Below are 25,019 nucleotides of genomic sequence, written 5' to 3'. Positions count from 1 at the left end.
ATGCATTTAACCAGAACCACTTACAATGAGCACATCAGTTCAGCTATATTCAAAAGCTATTAAAATATTATACGGTGGGTGATTTGACCTCAGTTGTCTTTTAGTACCTCAGCGGAAATCTCAACTCATGCTGCGCTCTGCCCACCTCATCTGGACCACGCTGAAATAAAAACTAATGAATTCCAGGAACGAACTTCATCATTACCTGCCCTCCTTCCTCCTCAGGTGGTCTCTCTCGCCGACTACGATCACGTCCAGGAAGTGACCAAGGAAGGCAGTAAGAAGACGCCCTCTCCGGGTTACCCTCTGGTGTGCGTCACCCCCTGCGACCCTCACTACCCCAAGTACTCTGTGATGAAGGAGCGCTGCGAGGAGGCGGGCATCAACCAGACCCAAGTTCACTTCTCCTGGGAGGTGGCGGCGCCAACCGACACCAACGGTGCCCGGTCGCCCTTTGAGACAGTCACAGACACCACCCCATACACCAGCGTCAACCATATGGTGAGTTGAAAATGTATAAAAACGAAATACAAAATTACCAGCTTCAACAATACGACAAATGCAGCATCAAGAAAGGTTTTGATGTTTTCTCAACATAATTTCCAATCAGTCCTCACATGTAGTAGAATAACCATTGTAAGGCTTCATCCTCTAATGTAGGGAAGATTAGACGCTACAGTAACAGCAACGGGCAGAGGCTAGCTGGTTAGCATGCTAACTTCAGTAGGTTTCTCTGCAAGACAATACGTAGACGTCTTTGACGTGATGTCAAAACTGTTGTTTCTACAATCTCTTTTAATAATTTCAAAAGTGTTTGAACACTAGCCTCAAGGCTTGCTCAGCTGGATTGGACCATGATGGGAGGTCAGTAGCTAATACAAAACAGATCTACTTGCACTAAATCCTTTCTCAGTATATTTTTTTGACACAGGGTGCATGTTGATATGTGTTTCATTCGGCTGCCACTGCAAAATGTCACTGCTCCCATACCTTCTTTTCCAGGTTCTGTCAAATCGCGAATCCCCGACATATTACAGTATGTGATTGGTTTGGATGCTGGTGGAAGGTTAGGTCAGAATGCTTGGTGGCATATGACTCAGAGGGTGTGTGACAGAACAGCAATAAATAACTTCCATAAATAAAAATATCTGAAAGCAGCATTAGGATGAGAGAGTGGGAGAGAAACAGCTCTTGAAATTGATTGGACTTTGTTTTGTTTCATGGGCATGCATGCACCAGCTAACCCGTGTCTAAACATAGACAGCACTGAAAACTTCAGGTCGAGGACAAATACAATAACAGTTCTGTACTTCCTCGTTCCTCGTTCTATGTGTTGTCTGGGTTTTTGTGGCACATTTTACTCTTTCCCTCCTGTTTTCTTATGCTCCTCACCAGCCAGATTTCCTCCACACTTGTCTCGCATCTGTCTAATTAGTCCAGCCCTGTTCCCTGTGTTCCTCCCCAGTCTGCTTTCCCTCCACACCTAGTGGATTAACACTCATTACCCTCAGACTCCACCTGAACACAACTAGCAGTGACGCAGACTTCAAACGTACAAACACTGAAGTTAACATAGCTTTTCAGACTGATATTAACCAGATCAAGAGCTGTGATTCATTTCTTCTTAGACATGACATTACATCCTTCCTCACTTTGCTTGAGTCAAGTACAGTTATTCTTTATCTTAACTTGTCAGCCAGTAGCAGAGAGTAGATCTCCCTGTAACTGCAGGGTAAGTTGGTGATATAAAATTGAAAAACACATTAAAGCCATATTTTATATGATGAATGCTGGAAGGAAAAGTCCTGACAGCCATTTTTCCCCCTCATTTGGTCTTTCTTGCAGTCTCTCGTGTCTCATCCGTTCCTCTGCTGTCTCCCTCAGGTCCTGGACAGCATTTATTTCAGCCGCCGCTTCCACGTCCGCTGCGTTGCTCAGGCTAGAGACAAGTCGGGTCACCTTGGAACACCTCTGAGGAGCAACATCGTCACCATCGGCACAGAGGGCTCCATCTGCCACACGCCTGTCACCACAGGAACCGCAAGAGGCTTCCAGGCTCAGTCGTTCATCGCCACGCTTAAATATCTGGATGTCAAGCACAAGACACACCCCAACCGGTAAGTTGTCTGGGTGATGGCTTTTCAATTGGACCAAACCTTGATCTATTGTTTGTTAATATCTTCTCTTTCCTGCTCTGTGTCCTTGTTTAGTATCCACATCTCAGTGCAGATCCCCCATCAGGACGGCATGCTCCCCCTGGTGTCCACCATGCCGCTGCACAACCTGCACTTCCTGCTGTCAGAGTCCATCTACAGGCAGCAGCACGTCTGCTCCAACCTTGTTACCCTCAAAGACCTGCAGGGGCTCTCTGGTGAGTCACACAACAACACACACACACACACACACACACACACACACACACGGACACACACACAAACACACACACACACTCACACAGACACATGCACAGACCTCCTGTGAATCCTTTTCTCATCTAACACAAACTTTGATGACATTCCTCCGCAGAGACAGGTTTCCTGGATGACGTGTCCTATGACAGCATCTCTCTGGGGCCGGGGTACGACCGGCCCTACCAGTTCAACCCCAACGTCCGTGAGGCCAAGAGCATCCAGCTCTACAAGCACCTCAACCTCAAGAGCTGCATCTGGACCTTTGACGCTTACTACGACATGACGGAGCTCATTGACGTCTGCAGTGGCTCCGTCACCGCCGATTTCCAGGTACATAGTCGAGGGCTGGTTACAAGTCATGAAGAAAAATCTTTGTCTCTCTGCAGTTTAAATTGACTTAAGATCCATCTGACGCAAATTCACACAGAATTTCAATATCCATGAAACTTTAGACAGACAAGAATCATACATTTATATATTTATGTTATAATATGTTGGTGGAGACAATAGAAGAAATGAGGAAAAAACAAGCTTTAAAATATCATCTGTGACCACTGATCATAGTGCCAACATATCTGCATAAGATATATGAAATAAATACATTTTAGATATCAAAAATATCAAATTCACAGTAGTTGCTCCAATCTTTAAATGACCCACTGAGGGAGAACCAACATTGTCCTTCATCATCTTGTTCTTCCAGGTTCGGGACTCGGCTCAGTCCTTCCTGACGGTGCAGGTTCCCCTCTACGTGTCCTACATCTACGTGACAGCACCGAGGGGCTGGGCCTCCCTGGAGCATCACACCGAGATGGAGTTCTCTTTCTTCTACGACACCGTGCTGTGGAGGACAGGTCAGAACTAAACACAGCAGAGACCAGATGAACTGTGAACTGAGTCTATCTCCTTATGAGCTAATGATAATATACTGTAAAGTTAGTAGTTTCTCATTACGCGTTTCTGCTGGAACTTTTTGCCAATTCTGTTTGTTAAAAAATAAATTTTTTATGGACTCAACCTATTTTTTTATTTTATTTATTTTTTCTTAATTTGCAGTTCTTAATTCACAAATATCTGTTGCATTATATGAAATGATCAGTATCTTGTTATGTTGTTGACTTAGCAAAATGTCTGATCAGTGCTGCACTTCTGCTTTATTCTTGACCTGACCTCTCACCTCTTTTGTTGTTGCTTGGTGTCTGCAGGTATCCAGACTGACAGCGTCCTCTCAGCCAGACTGCAGATCATCAGGATCTACATCAGAGAAGACGGACGGCTGGTGATTGAGTTCAAAACCCACGCCAAATTCAGAGGTCAGTTCACAACATCCACTGCCACATTCGTTGGTTTTCTTCAGAAAGTGTTGTATTAATACAACAGATATACATGTTGTTGTTGTTGTTGTTGTTGTTGTTAAGGGGGGTTAGATAAAGAGCAACTGGGGAGTCTTTTGGTGTCAATCTAATGGCGTTCTTAGTCAGTCGACTGCTAATTTTTCTTCCATTGTTCCTACCCCTAGGTCAGTTTGTCCCTGAACATCACACGCTGCCGGGCCACAAGTCCCGCCTGATGGCTCCCGACCACCTAGGAGGCATCGAGTTTGACATTCAGCTGCTGTGGAGCGCTCAGACCTTTGATTCTCCGTACCAGCTGTGGAGGGCCACCAGCTCCTACAGCCGGTCAGTGGAGATAAGAGCACAGAGAAAATTCACACTTTCAGCAATGACTGTGAAAACGGCGTGCTTGTGTCCAAACTTTCCAGTTCTGTGGAAATCTTCAAGTTTGTCTTCTGTAAAATGAACATGTTTTATCTGCTGGATTACAGAAAGATCCTAGATCACACTGAGATTCTCCAGTGTGCCACCTCACCAAGCCTTTCTATTGAGCCTTTTGTGCTGTCTTTATGTGTATCCCTCAACAGGAAGGACTATTCTGGAGAGTACACCGTCTTCTTGGTCCCCTGCACAGTCCAGCCCACTCAGCCCTGGATCGACCCCGGAGACAAACCTCTGTCCTGCACAGCTCACGCTCCAGAGAAGTACGTCCCTTCTGAAGTCCAATTTCTGTTGGAACAGTCTTGGTTTAAATATGAAATACATTAAGGAGCCTGGTGCATCGAGGGGATAAGACAACAAATGGAAGCGGAGCAGGTCACTTGAATCCTGAAGTGTCTTGTTGTTCTCCAACAGGTTTCTGGTGCCGATCGCCTTCCAGCAGACCAACCGGCCCGTTCCTGTGGTTTACTCCCTCAACACAGAGTTCCAGCTGTGCAACAACGAGAAGGTGTTCATGATGGACCCCGCCACCGCTGATGTCTCTATGGCTGAGATGGACTACAAAGGAGCATTCTCCATGGGTGAGACTGGAGAGAAACAGACCTAACCTTCTTAAAACAGCCTGTCAGAAATGGTTATTTGAGAGAAAGTAGTTGCTTTTTGATTTATTGTTTAGGAGTTTCCCTGCTAAAACACTGTCCTGTTATTTCTGTCCTAAATAGTTTTTCTTTTATATAAAGAAAAAGAACATTTTTGTGTGTTTTTAACTTTTATTATGTGTACATCTTTGAGGCCTTTTGATATTGCTCCATTGATCAGTTCTAACCAATTCATCAAGATAATATCGGAGTGGTTACTTCAATTAAGCCCCAGTTCTTCATGTGTCTAACTAAAAGAAAATGTGTCCCTCTGCTGCCCCCTATAGGTCAGACTCTGTACGGCAGGGTGTTGTGGAACCCTGAGCAGAACCTGAACGCAGCATACAAACTGCAGCTGGAGAAGGTTTACCTCTGCACCGGCAAAGACGGATACGTTCCCTTCTTCGACCCCACAGGGACGCTGTACAACGAGGGGCCGCAGTACGGCTGCATCCAGCCCAACAAGCACCTCAAACACCGCTTCCTACTGCTGGTACAATTATTTATGTTTTATTGTGTTTGGTCTGTGGTACATGTTTAAAGAGTGTTATTCAAAATGCCTGATATGTCTTCCAAGGTCATAATTAAATATTAAATACTAACATATTGAGGACTCAGACTGTGTTACCACCCAAGAACTGTCCAACTGATATTTCAATATATTATTTAAAACCTGTTCATTATCTTGAGGTCTGTATAAACAAATAAAGGAAAAGGAGGATGATACCAAATTTACAATACTGTTATGTTTGTCATGATACGATTATCATAATATACATCTCCATAGCATTAAATCCAGTCTGAGCAGAGATGCTGTTTTCACTCAGACTGATATAGAATGTTGAGTTGTTAAGATTTGTTAGTAGTTAAGTTATTAAAGTTATTAAGAGTAAACAGCGAAAATATGAAAAGAGCAGGTCAAATGGGAGACAATTTGGAAGTAGACACAGGTCCTACAAAAATCTCATCAAATACACTTGTCTGTGCTATTAAACAGAAAGATTAGGCATCCTGTCCACGATTAGGGAATTTATAGTGCCCCTTGTTCTTTAGGGAATTTTTTGCTTGTAGAAAAATCAGATTGCAGCAGCAGCTGGACAAACATGGAACCACAACATTTGCACGGACGTTTGAATAATTCCTGCATGTCATGTTTTTGTAGTTCTGTCCTGAACAAAATGTTTTATTTGTTTCAATTCTGTTTTCAGAAGATCAAGCAGTCAGGAGCTTTTCAGTAAAGTAAATGACTATTTGTGTCTGCCTGTCTCTCTCTGATCAGGTGCTGATGTCTTTTCTTTTCTTTTTTTCTTTTTTCTGTTCAAAGCACTCGTAACTGAGTTTACCTAACCTCCAGGTAGAACGAGCTCTTCAGATTTTGTTTGGATGTATTTGCTTCAGATGACTTAAGATAACCTTCCTGTAATGTTTTGCTGGTAAACAGCAAGTTAACATCCCTTAATGCACACAAACACACACAACAGACCTTAGACCTTAGACCAAACGAGTCTGACCAGTCCCACAAACATTCAAAGCGTGTGGGTTATTTAAATCACTAACATGCTGCACATGTAAATTATGTAACAAACCGTCAGTATGTGTAGCAGAAATACTGCACTGGGCCAGCAGCTGTGGAACTACACTTTCTACACTTTACTGTAGAAAATGCTGCAGACAAATCTTCCTTGAATGTTACTATATTGTGCCATTGCTTAAATTTCAAAACAATTTGTAACTTCCTTCTGATGAAAAGAGAAACAAGCCTGATTTTTTTCTAAAGAAAACTTTGAAGCACAGGAAAAGAAGTTTATTTAAGGTGCACTGATAATTTTCTCTCTTCGTGTTTCCTCTGCAGGATCGTAAACAGCCTGACGTATGTGACAAATTCTTCCACGATGTTCCCTTCGAGGCTGACTTCGCCTCAGACATCCTGGAGCTGCAGTCCATGACAGCCATGCCGGGTGTCGACGGCTTTACAATGAAGGTTGATGCTCTCTATAAGGTGTGTGGAACCTCCTGTACATCTTCTGTCATGTGTTACAGTCAAGTCAACCTTAAATAACCTCGCAGACTTTGAGATGGCGGATTCCAGTTTAATTCTTGAGTACTGTTGAGTTCCTCTGTTTAGTTCCTTTTATCACCAACTTCCTACAAGCTTTTATGAGCTTCCACCAATCAGAGACTTTGCTGTTGCCATGAAAGTGTTGTTTGGTTTTAGGTTGGTCATGGGTGGCAGTCAAATGAGAGCAAATAATACAATTCATTCAATACAGTAGCTAACCCCTTCCTCCTTTCCCACTGTTGATGAACAGGTGGAGGCAGGGCACCAGTGGTACCTGCAGGTGATTTATGTGATCAGCCCGGAGTCGCGGTCCAGCCCCAGGATTCAGCGCTCGGTGACCTATGAGCTGAGCCGTTCCAAACGCGACCTGGTGGACCGCAGCGGGCGTCTGACGCTGGACGAGTCGCTGATCTACGACAACGAGGGCGACCAGGTGAAAAACGGCACCAACATGAAGTCGCTCCGTCTGGAGGCCGGGCCCTCCGCCACCTTTAACGCCCACGTGGGTAGCTCGGTGGGCGGGGGAGTGGCAGCCGTGACCTTGCTGGTCCTGGTCCTGCTGGCCTCCTGCTTCCTGTTCCGCCGCTGCCGACGGGCGGCCAAGAAGAAGAGCAAGAAGGCTTCGAAAATGTACGAGGAGTATCCGCTCAACACCAAGGTGGAGGTGTGCTTGGACAAGTGTGTGGAGAAGAACTTCAGCACCAAACACTGCACCGTGAGGAACGTCAACGTCTTCAACCGCAACCAGGAGCCCAACGGCAAGGCCAAGGTCAAACAGGTCAACCTGGAGGTCAAACTGCACAACAACCTGAACGACGGCACTGAGGTCTAAAACACTGACGAGCGAGAGGAGAGAAAGAGGGAGGGGGAGTAAAATAAAAAAAAAGGTATTTTCTAAAAGAAAGTTTGTACTTAAGGAACGAGATGTTTGTTAATGTATTTTTATACCACTTTGAAAAAGGGAAGAGTGTGACGTGCAGACAGCTACGCAGCGTTTGAATCATTTTGCAACTGGGCTACCTCAGGAATCCACAAACCACTCAGCTGCGTGAAACAGCCAAAACATCTGCGTCATCGATCTATAATCTAAACTCCATCTGAAACTGTTGTTCATTTCATTACTGTTTTACTTGACATTTACGTCCTTTTTAGCACAAAAAATGGTGAGTGGTAGCTCAGACACTGGTGATTGTTTCGACAAAAACACTCCTCTGCTGCATTGAGTCATTTCACTGCTACTAAATGTCACTACTGTAGAGTGGTAGCCAGCGTCGAAGTCCTATCGCACTTAATTAACTTAAAAACTGATCAAACATAAACATGGTTAATTGTCCTGTGGAGTGACTTGTACATCGGCTACAGCTGCTTCTGACTGCTGTGAGAGTATTACGCACATACAGTGTGCTGCTAGGCTGAATGAGTGCAGAGTGTATATAATAACAAAAATGAATGATACCTATCCAAGTGCAATTATGCCATAACTTTTGTTAATCCACCATCATGAGCAGGAACTTCAGTTGCATTTTTAAAAAAATGTGTATTTCAAGCCTTACTTAGAGACATTTGTACTGTCACGTTGAACAAACAGATAATTGTTCTTGTTTCAACACAAATTCTTATTTCTGTTGTTCGTACTGTACTCTGACAGCTGCCAATATTAAGTGCCATGCAGTATTTTTCCTCATGATTTTCAAAAACAAATCATCCAAAGTGTTTTTCTTTTTCTTTTCCAAGAGTGAGAAAATTGACATTTCCATGTGATTGTAATGAATCAGCAAAGTTTTCGATCCCGTCCGTGTGCTTTAGCCTTACTACTGTTCTCATGAAAATAACCACTTTTTAAAATGATGTATTTTATAAGAGATGTGTGTCGACCTGCCTTCGTTCCACCCAAAGACACAAAAGCCCTCACTGAGTTTTTATTTACACAGACTCACATCTCGCTCAAATGTTTTTTGTTTTTTTCTCATTTATGTAATATTTTACCCACTTATGATGTATTATGTTACGCTCAGCTACTGATGTACCCACGATGTTAAAGTTACTGTAATTTTTATAAGTGTATGACACTGGTTGGAGAGCACTGCAAAAGAAAAAAAAACAATCTTCTCACGTGAGATGTCGACACGTCTTTATCTCCATTCGTCTCTCTGATCCCACATCCTGTTTTCTTTCAACTGTGTGCCTATCAAAACAACATGGGAACAGGATAATGGGAAATATCAATATATTTTTGGTGCTATCATTTTGTGAAAAATATCTATGATGCTATCAACATGATGCCTGTATTTGGTGCCTTTTTTAGTAATAAAAATACATTTGAAACCCATGATGGTGCTGTATATTGTCCTATATGTCATTTTTATTTATGATTTTTGATTCTCGTCAATTCATTTTGGGGAGGGGCAAAAAATAGAAAAAAAATCTGATCAATTTCTTTTTTCCTGTAAGGTTTTGAGCAACTATTTTAACATTGTGTACAAGTAATGGAGATATATATCATGGTGTTACTGAAGTAAGATGTGATGTTTAGGGATAGAGGAAGTCAGATTCTGTTGTTCCTAAGTGACAAACAGTGATATCATTAACATGTTTCCACTGTTTCTCAAAAGCTAACACTTTGCTATCATTCTATTTTCTCTCCAAAAGTAATAATTTACTTTTTCATTCAATTATATCTGTAACAGGGTGGAAAAAATGCCTGCAATTCAACATTAACACTTCAAAACTGTTGCCAGTGCAAGATTTCAAATACTTTTCAAATGTTTTATGAGGAAGTAAATGCACTTGATACGATCGTTAGACTTTAAGCATGCACAGAGCATTTTGGTCAGGAGCATTGGACATTTTGAAGCGATGGTGGGACTAGATGAACAGTCCGGGGATCACCAAAGTTATTTAAATTCATGATGAGGAGAACATGAGTGTTATTTCATGAACAGAACAAAATAAAAGAAGACAATGGGGAAAAAAGAACCATAACGTCAAAAACAGAATCAGGCCTTCTAAATCTGAATGTGAAATGTACGAGCCGTCCCTGAAGGTTGCACCTTATTGTTTGGAGTGGGCGTGGTCAGATGACTCGTCAGGTGTATTTCCAGTTTCCACACAGGTTGAAGGTGTGGCGGAACACTTTTCCGGTTCAGACAGATCCAGGTGAGCTTCTCCGTGGTTTCTTTAACCCTCATTACTTTAGTATCTTTTTATGCGTTTCTCTGTGTTTGATTTTTATGGTAGGAACAGACTTCTGATTGGAGTTAACAGTTTAAAGCAGACGTTTGTACAGGGATGATTGATTTCCTCATGATGACCTCATCATTACTTGAGCTAAAAACATTCTTTATTCATTTAATGAAATGTTGTGGTGGAACTGCTTATTTACAACTTCACAACAAGTTAAAAATATTTAATTATTTTCTGTTTTTCTTCAAGCCAAATCATTATCCTCAGGGGGGATTTAGTGTGAATCTGAGTGCCTTGAACTGTGGGATATTTGGTAAATCTCTGCTTTAATCGTACAGTATTTCCATTAGATGTCAAGTTCACAGTTTGATCACATTCAGATCAATCGAAAAGTATTTTTTATTTTTTATTTTCTGTGGTAAATTTTGACAGTCATGAGTGCAGCTGGCTGCTGTAATGAGGCTTATTTGAGTCTAACTAGGTTCATTTAAGCTTTTACATTCATCAGAACAGGTGAGCAAACACAGATTTGTCAACATGGAAAGGTTGTTGAAATCCTGCAGCACATTTTGACATCTCATTAAGCTTCCTACTCACTACTGCACAAAGGTAGATTATGGCCATTTGTTAAATGAATTGAGCTCTGAGATTAATTTCAGAATTTTGACAAAAGAGTTGGAAATAAACATATTATTACTTTTTTACTTGCTTTTTTAAATTATTGTATATAAGGGGTCCTATGTAATTGCTATGAAAGATTAAATAGACCTATAGCTCCTATATATGGACACTTTTGAATTTGTGATATTTTCTGACTGTAGTTTGGTGAGCATACCTCAAGAATAGAGGTGCTGACACAGAGCTTGTCACCATAAATCACAGAATAGGCTGATATGAAAGCTAAAGTGATGCATTATTTTTCTACAGAGGAACTTCCTGTTTACATCATGGCATCTTTGTGGGTAAGCCAAGTTCTGTTTCTTTCTATTTTATGATGACGTTTTGACTGATGGTAGATTTTAAACACAACTGATAAACATTCTGCAGGACGACTTGGACAGTCTTGTGAACACCCCTTCCTCTTTCTCAGCAAAGGTAGGTCTTTAGGCTTTACTTTGACAAAATGCATGAAAAGAAAGAGAAAACAAAGCAGACTGATGGCTGAACGTCACTGTGTTCTTCAGACTGGAGAGAGAGGAACCATCAAGCCCAAAGCAAACTTTGATGCAGGAGACGATGCTGTGGCTCTGAGGAAGGCCATTGAAGGACTTGGTAGGTTACACACACACACACACACACTAATCATGTAATCATGATAGGAGAAACACAGCTCAAACTCCTAGCACAGTCAAGTAGTTAGCGCTAGCAGGCTGCCATCTTGGGCTGTTTGTTGAGTCAGATGGTGTTTTATCACAGTTGCGGTTAAGCTACCTTTAAATCACAAATTGAAATGTATTAAATTCTGAGCTAATTTATTATGTATTTATTTTAAATGTATTAATTTAAATGTGAGCATCAATAGTAGACAAACAGACAGAAAGACACACAAAGCTACAAGTAAGTAGAGCGACACTGTATCCCTTTGGACTGTAATCCAAATAGAGTTTATTTCTTTGATAAAATGTGAAAGAAAACATTTTGTTCTGCAGTATTTCAGGCTTTCAGGTTCAATGGCAGGTGTGTATCTTATTTATTAACATAAATGGGAATAAAATAATGACATAACACAAAATTTCAAAGGGTTTTTCATAGTTTAAGAAATTTTAATCAGGAGAGAAAAGTCTTCATTGACTGATCTTTTATGTACGAAAGCCCTAAAGGGCCATGCATTCATACATTTTATTTCCTCCGTTTTCCCATGACAATGAATTAATTTCATTTGTTTTCTCGAGATCTCGAGTTATTATCTCGAAATAACAACTGCTGTTTTCCCGAGATAACGATATAATTAATTCGAGATCTTGAGAAAACAAGACGATAGTGTAGTTTATTAAATCATTGCAGGAAACTTAATTCAGTGTAGCAATGTCAGAGGAGCAGGAGCATATCGATCACCGCGTCACATATCTTTTCAATCAAGGCCTGACACAGGCTGAAATAGCATTATGCCGTGCTATTACAGATAATATACACATTAGTGTGCGTAATCTAAAAAGACAGTTAACAAGGCTTCAGCTATATCTGCAGCGCAATCTAAGTGAGCCTGATGTCATCGTTAACTAGACCAGCTACGAGGTCCCGGGCGTCTCCACAATCTCAGGCCTATCATATCACAGTCATTATCTCGAGATCTCAAATTAATTATATCGTTATCTCGGGAAGAAGCATTTACGGTTTTAAATTTTTTATATATCAAACAATTTCTTTTACTGGTGTTAAGCAAAGTCTCAAGGCTGCTGGGGTATAAAGTTGTTGTTGCATTTCTTCATCGTTTCAGGCACCAAAGAGAAGACTCTGATTGACATTTTGACCCATAGAAGTAGCGCTCAGAGGCAGCAGATCTGTGAAGCTTACCAGGAAGCCACTGGCAGAGTAAGATGCAGCTTCTGTTGTTATTTCTCCAGAGTGAATTACAATCTGATTTAGAGGGTCTGAAGGCTACACTCCACACATAACCACACATTATGAGCTCGATTTTCTTCTTCTGTAGTGGCGGGTGTCACCGATTGTTACCACTGAAACACTCACTAACATTGGCTAAATTTAAGGTGTAAGATGAGTGAGTTTCATTTTATTTAAACTCTCTAACCTGCAGCAACGGGATAAAGCTGACGTTTATGAAGTCTAAACGATCATTTAACTAAAGGCTGTATTGTAAGCAGTTGCAGTTTATCACTTCCTGTCTACCTGCCACCTGAAAATACTTTGCTGTTGTGAAGCTATTATCTTTTGCTGCACATTCTTTGATTTTAGTTGCATCAGATTTGATATTAAAAGATCGTCTTAACGTGACAAATAGTTATCACAGGTTCTGTCTTTACTCTGGTTTAAATAAACCTGTGTGTGGCTGTGTGCCAGAGGGCTCCTGTATTTGCATTGGTGTGGTTGTGTGTTGCATGAATATAAACTGACATGCTGTGTTTACGTCATACTGCAGACATTACTGGAGGACCTGAAAGGGGACACCCATGGTGACTTCGAGGCCCTGCTAGTAGCACTCATCACCCCTCCTGCAGTGTACGACTGCCATGAAGTGATGGGGGCCATGAAAGTCAGTTTTTCTTGCTTTTATCATTTTCTCTTATGGGTTTTATTTAATATTTTTACAAATAAATATTGTAGAGAAAGATGTTGAACATTTTTCATAAATACATTCAGCTTTTTAATATATTATATCTAACTTTGATCCAAATGAGTTAGAATCTGGAATAGAGATTTCTTGATAGTATCACATAAACAAAGCAGTAAAAAAAAGAGAAACTCTATTGTATACCTTTTTAATAAACTCTTTAAAATGTCGGATTAAATGAAATGTGCATGGATGGAATCTGTTTCTCTTGTTTATACTCTTCAGTTTCTCCTTGTATCATTAATTTAAGTTATATTCGAGGAGAGAAAACTGAGCCTTGAAATGTATCAATTTAATCTACTTTGATTTAAAGTATATGCACAGATAGTGATAATTGAGAAAATATCGTGTTTATCAATCCAGAATATACTGTATGGTTCATATTCTTATATTTTATTTTATTTTTTTCAGACTGTGGATGTGTTTTGTAGTAAAACAACACTCCACGTAGTCTTTCAGTGAACTTGTTTATCCTCACTGTTGTTCACGATGTGAATGCAGTTCAGTCGGCTCCATGTGGAAATGTAACCGTGTGATGTTGCAGGGAGCTGGGACGACAGACAGCACCTTGATCGAAATCTTTGCATCCAGATCCCCAGAACAAATCAGAGCTCTCAATGACGTCTATTTACAAGGTAAATAATGTAAATGGCTGTAATTTCTATGATTCTGATTTAAATGTTGAGGTCAGTAAAAATGATTTGTATAAATATAGTTTTTATTTAAAAAAGTACATATTGCCAATGTTTGACAATTAAGGTATTACATTTTTTCCATCCAAAAGCTTGATTATAATCATTGGTTCATCTTGAATGTTTTCCCCCACAGAAACAGAGAAGAAGTTGGCCTTTGACTTGAAGAAGGAAGTTTCCGGAGACTATTCCAAAGCACTGCTGCTCCTTGTTGAGGTTTGTCATTCTCATAAAAAGGAAAACTGTGAACAGTGTTTCCATTTATAGAATTATATCTATATGTGGACAGATGAGGCGTATGACATTTCACATTTTCCTACCCTTTTAATCTTTTCCCTAAAGAGAAATGATGAAAAATGTATAAATATGAAAATGAAAATAAGATTGAAAAGTTAAAGAACAGAAACAACAAGGAAAGGTGGTGTGAGGGTAATGTCTGCAGGCACAAAGCAACAAGTCCCTTCATCACAGTCATGATCATAACCATCATCACAATTAATAAACATAATGTGGGGAATAAATACACTGTCTTGGTTTTACCAACTCTTGTCTGCACTACAGGAGTTTGTAAATTTAAAGCCACCAGTGGGTACTTCAGGGGGTTTAAAGTGGGTTAAGATAATTTATTTTCTGTTTTGTTTTCAGGGCCCGAGGGACGAGAGCACCGCAGTAGATAACGAGAAGGCAAAAGAAGATGCCAAGGTGCAGTATGTTGCATATATGAATGTTTTCACATACACTGTACATTTCTCTTTTATGTTGAATATATTCTTAACCATTTCATTTTATCCACCCAGACCCTTTACGATGCCGGGGAGAAGAAGTGGGGCACAGATGAATCTAAATTTGTAGACATCCTCTGCCAAAGAAGTATACCTCAACTTAGACAGAGTACGTCAACCTTTAATCATAATGTGTTCAATCTAGATGAGAATAAAGTTGCCCTGTACACATTTTGGTCGATTTGCAATAATTGGAAATGTAAAGCGGGACTTTTTTTTTGCTTTATTTGTGTAGCTCTTGTTGAATATAAGAACATCAGTGGAAAGACTCTGCAACAAAGCATCGAAGGAGAGATGTCAGGGGAACTGGAGGAACTACTGGTGGCTATTGGTGCGTTAATGTGCTAATTTATGTGCTGAATAGTACTTTTAATGCATACTAAACATATTATACACTATATGGCCAGTATGTAGACAAGATCTTGGAGAGTCTTTACAGAAATGACATGTTTAACAGTCACAAATGGGAGTAATGGTATAGTGTCCACATACTTTTGGTTACATAGTGTAAATCCCCCACATCAAGAGTCAATGAATGAAATCAATGTGATCCAATAAATAATTGGGATAATTTTCTCTGTCTCTTGTAGAAAAAAGACTGATCTTTATCGCTGTGTAAATTGTAAATTGTTGAACACAACTTTTGTCCCTCCTGCAGTGAAATGTGTGAAGAGCGTACCGGCCTACTTTGCAGAACGTCTGTATCAGAGCATGAAGGTGAATATGTTGTTTTATTGCATTATCGTCACAGTCACAGATCATTGGACAGACACAGAGAGGAATAAAAGATATCCAGTTCATAGCAACATCGCCCTGTTAACTGAAGACAGAACAGCCCATAATATGAAACTGTATTGCTGCTGAATTATCTACTGCACTGGAACTGAAACCATCAAAGGACTTCTCAGAGTTTTTTTTAAAGGAAAAGTTCACCCAAAAATGAGTTGTCCAGAAAAGGTCTCTGGAGCTTCACAGCAAAACAGCGATGTATGACTTTTTGTCATACACTGTTTTCGTAGTTAATATCAGAATAAAACATAATTATATAGCGTACTTACAAAGAAATCTGCACCTTTGGAATGCTGCTAAGAGCCATCAAAATGTTTTTATGAAGATTTTACACTTATTCTTTTGTTCATGAAGGTCTTTTGGGTGTACATCCAGTTCCTTTGTACATTCCATCAACAGCACATTTAAACTTGAACCTTATTTTGTACATATGCTGTTTGGGGCAGAGCTGCAGACAGCAATGCACACTGTTACCCCCCTCCAATAACCGTTATTTGTATTCTCGTCCTGTTGTGTTTGCCTGTCTTCGTTGTCAGGGTGGTGGAACGGACGAGTCGACTCTGAACAGGATCATGGTGAGTCGGTCTGAGATCGATCTGCTGGACATCAGAGCTGAGTTCAAGAAACTCTATGAGTACTCGCTGCACTCTGCCATCGAGGTGAGGAACTCTTTACTAAAGATCTGATCACAATTTAACCTAATCAAACTCACAATGTGGATCTATTCTGCTTTTTTCACTGTGATAACCAGTCATACTTGCTTCATCCCAGTTCATTTCAGTCATAGGATCTTTGCATAGAATTTGTCTACACACAGTCTGCAGCAATCATAAAGTGTGATCAGAGGAGTTGAATGGACTCTGGAGGCTCTGGCCTCTGTGAATTTACTGTCTGAGGTTTTATGAGTCATCAGATGAGTCTCACTGACCAAAATTGACGACAGCTTGATTTCATCTGGCGAGACACTTTGATATCTGTGAAGTCAAATATATATGAATAACAAAAGAGCCAAGAGTTCCTCTGAGACACACAGAGACTGCACTGAGACAGAAATGACTCATCTGCATGATAACTGGAGCAGTGTGAAGTGGGAAGGTGCCTGAGCATCTCTTCATTTAACACAAAGCTAATCTATTACTAACATTTGAAACAACATTTGAGTGGATTTTATTAGCTCTTGCCCTAAAAATAATCCCATCTATCGGTGAGGGATTATGTACGTCTTCTGAAAATGTGTAACCCTCGAAGAAAACTCTATAGTAAAGGTTATCTAGGTTTCTATCTGGTCTTTTCTTTTGCACCTTGTGGTTGCCCAGGTGGGTTTGCTCTCCAGTCCTGGTCCAATTATTTAGAGATTTAAAAAAGACCCCACCTACCTATGCAGCCCAAGAAGCAAGTTTAAAGACAGCTGATGTTTCCAAGGTGGGAAATTTAACCGATCACTTGTTAGTTATAGGTGTAGCCACTGTGACCGTATCCATCCATCCATCCTTTGGAGAGAATATTGAATTTTTAGTCTCACAGACTTTTTCTCAGAAGCCCTGGGATCACCGTCAGACTGGCTGCTGCTCCACTAGCTTCTGTAACTCAGTGTGATTTCTCACTGAGCAGTGCTCAGTTAGGTTTTTATAATTATGCACCTACAGCTCGGAGCTGTCGTCGCTGAATACTAACAAAACAATCATTGTTAAAATGATAAATGGCCCAGACATCCATCCACATCCATTACAGAAGCAAATACCCATTTAGCTTTGAATATGGAGAGAATTATAGCATTATATTAAAGCTACTCATAAAAAGAACAATTTAAGAAACCTTTTGAAGAAAAAAGTCAATTAGAACTGAAAGCTCGTGGAGCAGAAGACAACCTTGCCTAGGGTCACTGGCAATCAGCCCTTCAGTCGTTTAGGTCTGAGGATGTGTGGCGTACTGTTGGTCAGTGTGGTGGGAAGACACTTTTCTCCTTGCTTGTGTTACTGTCTCCTCCAGTCCGATCTGGGGGGTGACCATGGGGACTGTGTGAAGGCCATCTGTGGAGGAGAAGACTAACTAACAACCGAGGTCTACCTGAGGCCAAGAAGAAATCTGCTTCCTCTTGGACTCACACTGTAGGCCCTTCTGTCCTTCTCTCTTACTTCTGCTTTACTTTCCTCTTCAAACTACTAACTGATAACCTCTTTACAGTCTCAAGCAGAAAGAGAGACATCACATAATAAATCATAAAAGGACAGAGAAATGTCTGGAGAGACATGCAGGTCATTAAAGATTTAATTTGAACATGAAAACTCAGGCTTAACTGAGGTTTTAATATAAAATTCTGTTTTGTTTCAGTCTGACTGCGGAGGGAATTATAAAAAGACTCTGGTAAAAATCTGTGGAGGAGATGATGATTCCTAACATCGACATCACTATATCTTTATTTCTTTTTCTGTCACTTTATTGTTTTGCTCCCCCTCAGCAGTGGATTCAAGTACAATGCTGACACACTCATACTTTATTTGAGTATTTCCATTCTATGTTACTTTATACTTCACTACGATTCAGAGAGAATTATTGTACTTTTCAGTTCACTGCATGCATTTAAGAGCTAAAGTTACTTTTCAGATTTAGATGTTAAAACACAAAACACCTGATCACTTCGTAAAATATGATCCATTGTTACAGATTAATCTGCCAAAAGAATATGAAATAGTTACAATTCTACATTATATATACTTGTACTGTTGAGACTTTCAGTGTATTATGTTGCTGTACTTTTACATAAGTTACATTTTGAAAGCAGGAGATCGTGGAATATTTGTATACAGTGGTATTGCCACTTGGATTTAATTGCTTCTTCCACACATGTCCTGATACCAAATACTCGAGGACACAACTTCCTGAACTTGCACATGTACTCTTACACTTGCACTATTTATTGTGAGAGGAACTGGCCACTACAAATTGACTGTTGAAACGGCTTCAAGCTATTTTCCATACATTTGTTGCACCATTCATGCTTTATTGATGGTATTTTTCTTTGCCTGCAAACAACTCTGCAAACATATAAGAAGTTACAGCAAAAACATTGCAGCATTTTTATAAATCAGCAATACAGTGCAGTTGTAGTGCAGCAAGTACACAGTTAAAGGGTAACTCCACCAATGTTACACATTAAATTGTGTTTACAGGTCTTGGGGAGTACTGTGTGATTTTAAAAAAGTATAAAGCCTTTTGTGGCTCCAGAGGAAGCTGCATGTAATCAGATAAATTATCTCCAGTAGCAAGTAGCATCGTGGGTAATGTAGGCACCAGGATTTGGATTAAAAGAAGTGATATCTCTGGTTCTGCTGTATCGATTTAGATCCTTTGGTTTTCAAACTGTCCATTATCAGTCCAATAGTGTTATTTACCCACTGAGTGACATTATTGGAGGCATCACATTACATGCAGCTTTCTCTGGAGCCACAAAAGGCTTTGTTACTTTATTCACCTGTTCAGTAGTACTCCCCAAGTCCTGTAAACACACTTAAATGTGTAAAATTGGTGGAGTTACCCTTTAAAAGTGACTTCTATATAATAAAAATCCTTTCCGAAAATCTTAATAGCATAAAAGACACGATTCCAACTCTTAATGTCTTAATGTGTCGTTATATCACTGTAACTGCCTCTAACTGAAGACTAAAATTGGGTTAACTGTGTAGTCAGTTCAGCCAGTATCTAGATAAACTACTATATTTGATCTTTCTCACTTTTCTACTTTATTATCAGTCCTTTAATCTTTTGTCTCCTTCTCGGATCTTTGTAACTTCCAGAAATAATAAAACACTCATGAATTATTCACAGAGAGTGACGTTGTTTATCTTTCAAATTGTCACATTTACTGTTTGTTAGTCCTTCAGTGTAACCAGCAGGTGGCACTACTGACTCAGCAGTAAGATTTTAAAGCTTTTTTAATGTCTGTGGGTCTCCAGAACCCCAGGGGGCTTTAAGAGGCTTACAGAGGATATATTTGGGGGAAACTGTAAACTGCGGAGATGAGTGGAAGTGTTTTACTTCTCTTGATGATCAAAGGAGATGCACATAATCGGTCAATCTCATGTGACAGTGATTTGTTTTGAATGGAAATGCCTCTTGATTAGATGGAAAACAGTTGCTTTATCCATGATTTAGTCTCACTGAAATCTGGAGGTCTTTTAAGAGAGATTTTTGTATAAGAAAAACGTATAAACTATAAAAGCATAATAGACGGACACAAATTCAATCACAATTTACAGACATTTCAGGAGTCACTGTATTTTAATGATATTAAAACTAGGACTTTTATGATGTCTGTACCATCACATCCATGTCTTTACTCATTTCTTAGTTGTTTCCTGTATCTGTATCATCTGTGCTGTATCAAATTCATACCTATACAATGGTGGAAAGTACATTTACTCGTACTGTACTTTTTTAAGGTACCTATACTTGTATTTTCATTCTGTGCCATTTGATATTTCTACTCCAGCAAATTTACCATACATCAACAAATCAAATTAAAATGCAATAATACAATGTGTTAGAGCAAGGAAGAAGTGCTTCTGCATAATAAATACTTAACTTCTGGTACTTTGACTACATTTTCCCATTAATACTTCTGTGCTTAGGGTCAGGGTTAGGGGTTTTGAATGCAATATTTTGAATGCAGGGCTTTAACTTGCAGTGGAGTTAGACTATGGTATTTCTACTTTTACTCAGAAAAGGATCAGAATACATTTTTATATATATACTTGTTACGTTATGTGATGGCCTCAGGGTTGGCCCTGTTCTGTCCTCTGGTTGTGCATCTCCTTTGTTTCAGGAAGTGGATGGGTGGAGTTGAGTCGTCAGTGATGCAACGCACCTGAGCAGGCCGGGCTCAGGTGTCTATAAATCAGACCTGCAGAATCCTCTCTCTCTCTCTGGCCCTGACCTGCTGACTGACTCTATAATTTGTTTCTATATTGTGTTCTATATCCATACACCCACACAGACATTGCATACATACTGATTGACTGATGGACATAATTATATTGTTTATTTTGTTTATTTAATTAAAACCTTTTGTATGATTTACAGACTATGTGTGGTCTCCCACTTTTGTCACCTACTGTTGAGCCAGGTTGTGACAAAATGGGGGCTCGTCCGGTCCTGATTTTTCTTTGTCTGGTAAGTTTTTTTGATGTATTAGGTTTTTTTTTTAGTCTGCTCGAACTAGTACTGTTTGCGTCACTTCTGTCTCATGCTAATCTGCACTACTAAAGGTTTGGGGTTTGCCTTTTAAAGGAGAATAGAGTGAATTAGTATTAAGTTGTGCTATGGATGACTTGAGGTGGTAGTCTGGGTATTAAAGATGCTAAGTACTAGTTTTGGGGAGGCCTCATAGTCTGGAGTTTTGGTTAGTAGTTGTGATGGTGATCAGTTTGTCTGTGTATGCATAGGTTTGTTTAGGGTTCTTGTATGGTTAATTATTTTGTTGTGGTCAGTTGTGCATATGGTTAGGGCTGTCTTGGGTGAGGCTGGAGACAGTTTTTGAAATTGAAGGCCATGGAGACAGTGTTGATTGTTTGCCGTGCACATGTTAGAATTTGAGCTTTCCCTGGTAGGATGAAGGAACGTTTCTCCTTTGGGATTCGTTTGTAAATCTTGATAGTGTTGCAGTGAAAACGGTTAGAGCAGTTGTCTCGGGGGCACATCCCTAGATTCAAGGGGGTCGCTGTTTTTGCAGTTGCCTTGCTTGTTCTAGTGGTTTTTTAGTGCATAAATACCCACTGTAAGTAACTGCATGAAGACTAGGGTTGAGATTAATAAGTTTCTGGGTAGGTAGTTAGTGGGAAGGCTCTAATTTTTACTGCACCTCAGGGATCAATATTGTTCTGTTATGGCTACTGTCACTGGCTTTGTTCAGTCTCCATCAGATGAACTGTTGAATAGTTGTACAAAGGAGCAACTTTTGAAGCTCGTTGAGCATTATGATGTTGATATTGGAGAAAAACGGTTAAAAGAGGAAATTAAAGGGTCGTTGAGGGCTGCTTTAATGAAAAATGGTGTTTTGCCGACTTCTTTGCAGAGTCCAAGTGGCAGTGTTGGTGAGTTTGTGGGTTCTACTGCAGCAGTTTTAACCTTGGAGCAGCAAAAAGAGCTGTTGCTGTTACAGATGGAGAGGGATAAATTGGGCATAGAAAAGGAACGGCTAAGGCAGTCTCTGGAAAAGGAAAAACTGGATTTGCAGCAGTACAGATTAGATCTAATTAAGGCAGGTAGACTATCGGGTGATGCTAGTGCAGAGTGGTCAGAAGAGTCTGTAGCAACAGGTTCACAAAGTTTGAAAATGTTTGATGTGGTGGGCAACTTGCGTTTAGTACCGAAGTTTGAGGAGAGAGACCCAGACACCTTTTTTTCCCTTTTTGAACGTGTCGCCAATGTGAGAGGTTGGCCTGAGGCTGACCGTGTAGTTATGTTGCAGTCGGTATTGACAGGAAAGGCCCAAGAAGCGTATTCAGCGCTTGGTGACATTGACAGTCAGAATTATTCTACTGTTAAAGATGCAATTTTGAAAGCTTATGAGCTGGTACCAGAGGCCTATCGGCAGCGTTTCAGGTCTTGGAGGAAGTCTGATAAGCAGTCACATGTTGAGTTTGCAAGGGACTTGACTAAACATTTTAACAGGTGGTGTGCTGCATTGGAGGTTACTACTTTTAAAGATCTGTGTGATCTCATGATACAAGAGCAGTTTAAAGACTGTATTCCACCTGAAGTTGCCACTCATATTGCTGAGCGGGGGGTACAAACTGCATCTGAAGCTGCTACTCTGGCAGATGAATATATACTGGCACATAAAGGAAAATTTGGAAAAAAATGCGTTTCGGATAATGCTACTGCTAAAGCTGTTGGTCGATCTGCAAAATTTTCTTGGTCTGAGTCTGCAAAAATGAATCATGGTCCACGTTTGGTTGATTTTGATCAGGAGTGTAATTATTGCCATGATAGGGGACATTGGAAAGCAGAGTGTCCTGTACTGAAAAGCAGGGTAAATCGCACTGGGTGGAAACATGTTAAACCAGCTGCTCTCAGTGCACCAGTTAAGAAAGTTCCAGTGGTTTCTGAGGAGATGCTTGGTTCAGTTAAACCTGAAAATGAGAAATATTCTGGTTTTGAAGCTTTTGTGTCAGATGGGTTTGTATCTCTCACTGGTAGTGACAGTAAAGTGCCTGTGAAAATTCTCCGAGATACAGGAGCAAAGGATTCATTTATTCTGGCTTCTGTGCTGCCCTTTTCCCAGGACTCGGATACTGGTGATTGTGTGCTTGTACGAGGAATGGGTTTAACTGTCCTATGTGCTCCTTTGCACAAAGCTAGACTGTCTTGTGACCTTGTGGATGGTGATGTCCACATTGGGATCAGGCCTGCTTTGCCTATGGATGGGGTAGATGTGATTTTGGGGAATGATTTGGCTGGTAATCGTGTCTGGGCTGATGGCTCTCCACCTGTTAGGTCTACACCTTTGTTAATGGAACCAGATGACTGTAAACAAGAGTTCCCTGAGGTCTTCACAGCTTGTGCTGTGACACGTGCAATGACTAGAGATCAGTCAGATTCCACAGTTCAGAAGGAAGAGTGTGATTTGGAAATTGATTGGCATGTGGCTGGATCTTTTTCTATCTCTCAGCAGGAGCTTATCAGTGAACAGCGAGCGGATACTACTTTGAGTGAGCTGTTTGACCAGGTGCAACCTAGCATTCAAGCTAAAAATGCAGCCTGTGGTTATTTCCTGCAGAGTGAGGTATTGGTCCGCAAGTGGGTGCCCCAGGGTTTGGATTGTGTTGGTGAGTCGATTGTTCAAATAGTAGTTCCAACTAAGTATCGAAATGAAGTGTTGAAATGTTCTCATGACCAGACAGGGCATTTGGGAGTTAAGAAAACATACTGTCACATTTTGCGTTACTTCTTTTGGCCTCGTCTTAAGCGTGATGTGGCAGCTTACGTTAAGACTTGCCATATATGTCAAGTAACAGGTAAGCCAAATCAGTCTATTAAGCCGGCCCCACTATGTCCAATCCCTGCAGTGGACAACCCATTTGAACATTTAATCGTCGATTGTGTTGGGCCTTTGCCTAAATCAAAATCTGGGTCCGAGTATTTGTTGACTGTGATGTGCCAGGTCACGCGTTATCCAGCGGCCTATCCCTTGCGTACTATCACAGCTAAATCTGTAGTCAAGGCTTTGACTCAGTTTATTGCCATATTTGGAATACCAAAGATCATTCAGAGCGACCAAGGGTCGAACTTTTCGTCACATTTGTTTGCACAAGTTCTTAAGCAGCTTAACATCAAGCATAACCAAGCATCTGCTTATCATGCACAAAGCCAAGGTGCTTTAGAACGATTTCACCAAACTCTCAAGTCTTTGTTGCGAGCATTTTGTACAGAAATGGACAGGGACTGGGAGGAAGGTTTACCATGGTTGCTTTTGGCTGCCAGGGAGGTTTGTCAAGAGAGTACTGGGTTCAGTCCTAATGACCTAGTCTTTGGCCACATGGTACGTGGGCCTTTGGCAGTGCTTCGGAGTGAGTGGATTACAGATGATCCCCCTCCCAACCTGATAGACTACGTAAATGGTTTCCGACACAGGCTTTATATGGCTGGTCAATTGGCAAAACAAAAACTTGTAAAATCTCAGGCTAGGATGAAGCATTTCTATGACCGTCGTTCTGAGATGCGACAATTTAGTGAGGGTGACCAAGTACTAGCGTTGTTGCCGATTGTGGGGTCACCATTTCAGGCAAGGTTTGTGGGACCATATACTGTAGTGCGACAGTTGTCTGAACAAAACTATCTAATCGAGACTCCAAATCGCAGGAAAAGAAACCAGCTCTGCCACATAAACTTGTTGAAACCATATTATGCTCGTGCATCGTCTCAGGGTATGTCAGGCGCTTCAGATTCCTCTTCACCAGAAGTGTGTCCGGTTTTGACTGCTTGTACTGTGGAGCAATCAGCATTGTGTGGGGGGGAAGATGTGGTGGCCCCTGATGATTCTATACTGCGCGGTCGTTTAAAGAATTCTGAGTCGCTTCAAAATCTGGATGTTTTGTTGGCTCATTTGACTGTTGAAAAGCGTACTGAGTTGGCTGAACTGATAAAAAGTTACCCATCCTTGTTTGGTGACACACCTTCAAAAACTAATGTTATTGAGCACGACATTGACGTGGGTGATGCAAAACCAATTCGTCAGAGATTCTATCGAGTCTCGGAAGAGAAGCGAAAAGTAATTGATAGTGAGGTTAAGTACATGCTTGATAACCACATTGCTGTACCCTCTGCTTCTAGTTGGGCTTCTCCTTGTTTGCTTGTTGAAAAATCGGATAAGTCACCACGATGTTGCACAGATTTTCGCAAAG

General features: G+C 40.6%; 2 protein-coding genes across 5 annotated transcripts in view; both read left to right on the top strand.

Annotated features, from left to right (window-relative positions):
- fras1 (Fraser extracellular matrix complex subunit 1) overlaps nt 1-7,748 on the top strand; it is a 233,826-nt gene extending 226,078 nt beyond the window's left edge. For both annotated transcript variants that reach the window (XM_084361068.1, XM_084361067.1), the window contains exons 62-73: nt 226-501; nt 1,885-2,117; nt 2,211-2,371; nt 2,527-2,741; nt 3,115-3,265; nt 3,617-3,724; nt 3,931-4,090; nt 4,333-4,449; nt 4,601-4,767; nt 5,112-5,317; nt 6,677-6,823; nt 7,134-7,748. In XM_084361068.1, coding sequence (XP_084217194.1) covers nt 226-501; nt 1,885-2,117; nt 2,211-2,371; nt 2,527-2,741; nt 3,115-3,265; nt 3,617-3,724; nt 3,931-4,090; nt 4,333-4,449; nt 4,601-4,767; nt 5,112-5,317; nt 6,677-6,823; nt 7,134-7,715 — 2,523 coding nt within the window. In that variant the 3' untranslated portion in view covers nt 7,716-7,748. The remainder of the gene's footprint in view (nt 1-225; nt 502-1,884; nt 2,118-2,210; nt 2,372-2,526; nt 2,742-3,114; nt 3,266-3,616; nt 3,725-3,930; nt 4,091-4,332; nt 4,450-4,600; nt 4,768-5,111; nt 5,318-6,676; nt 6,824-7,133) is intronic.
- A 2,229-nt stretch (nt 7,749-9,977) lies between these two features.
- Nucleotides 9,978-19,440, top strand: anxa3a (annexin A3a). 3 transcript variants are annotated; one of them, XR_014623122.1, is made up of 15 exons: nt 9,978-10,039; nt 10,994-11,028; nt 11,114-11,161; nt 11,251-11,338; nt 12,504-12,598; nt 13,164-13,277; nt 13,900-13,990; nt 14,184-14,263; nt 14,693-14,749; nt 14,845-14,938; nt 15,065-15,160; nt 15,488-15,546; nt 16,155-16,277; nt 17,608-17,726; nt 17,950-18,039. XR_014623122.1 is itself a non-coding variant. In XM_084359754.1 (14 exons), exons 2-14 carry the CDS (start codon nt 11,014-11,016, stop codon nt 18,013-18,015), a joined length of 1,026 nt encoding a protein of 341 aa, XP_084215880.1. In that variant the 5' UTR covers nt 9,978-10,039; nt 10,994-11,013; the 3' UTR covers nt 18,016-19,440. The 3 variants fall into 3 exon arrangements, 2 of the variants coding, with proteins under 2 accessions (XP_084215880.1, XP_084215881.1); XM_084359754.1 differs by lacking the exon at nt 17,608-17,726 and having other exon boundaries at nt 17,950-19,440; XM_084359755.1 differs by having other exon boundaries at nt 17,608-19,440.
- Nucleotides 19,441-25,019: the final 5,579 nt, after the last annotated feature.

Source organism: Pagrus pagrus, assembly GCF_965226575.1.
Source record: "Pagrus pagrus genome assembly, chromosome: 8".
Lineage (NCBI taxonomy): Eukaryota > Metazoa > Chordata > Actinopteri > Spariformes > Sparidae > Pagrus > Pagrus pagrus.
This window is presented reverse-complemented; position numbering and strand designations above follow the sequence as displayed.

Bases quoted from the DNA above. Each gene is read 5' to 3' on its own strand.
- anxa3a (XM_084359754.1), top strand. The intron at 11,339-12,503 runs GTAGGTTACACA...TCATCGTTTCAG, and splicing joins GAAGGCCATTGAAGGACTTG to GCACCAAAGAGAAGACTCTG. The intron at 14,939-15,064 runs GTACGTCAACCT...TTATTTGTGTAG, and splicing joins TATACCTCAACTTAGACAGA to CTCTTGTTGAATATAAGAAC.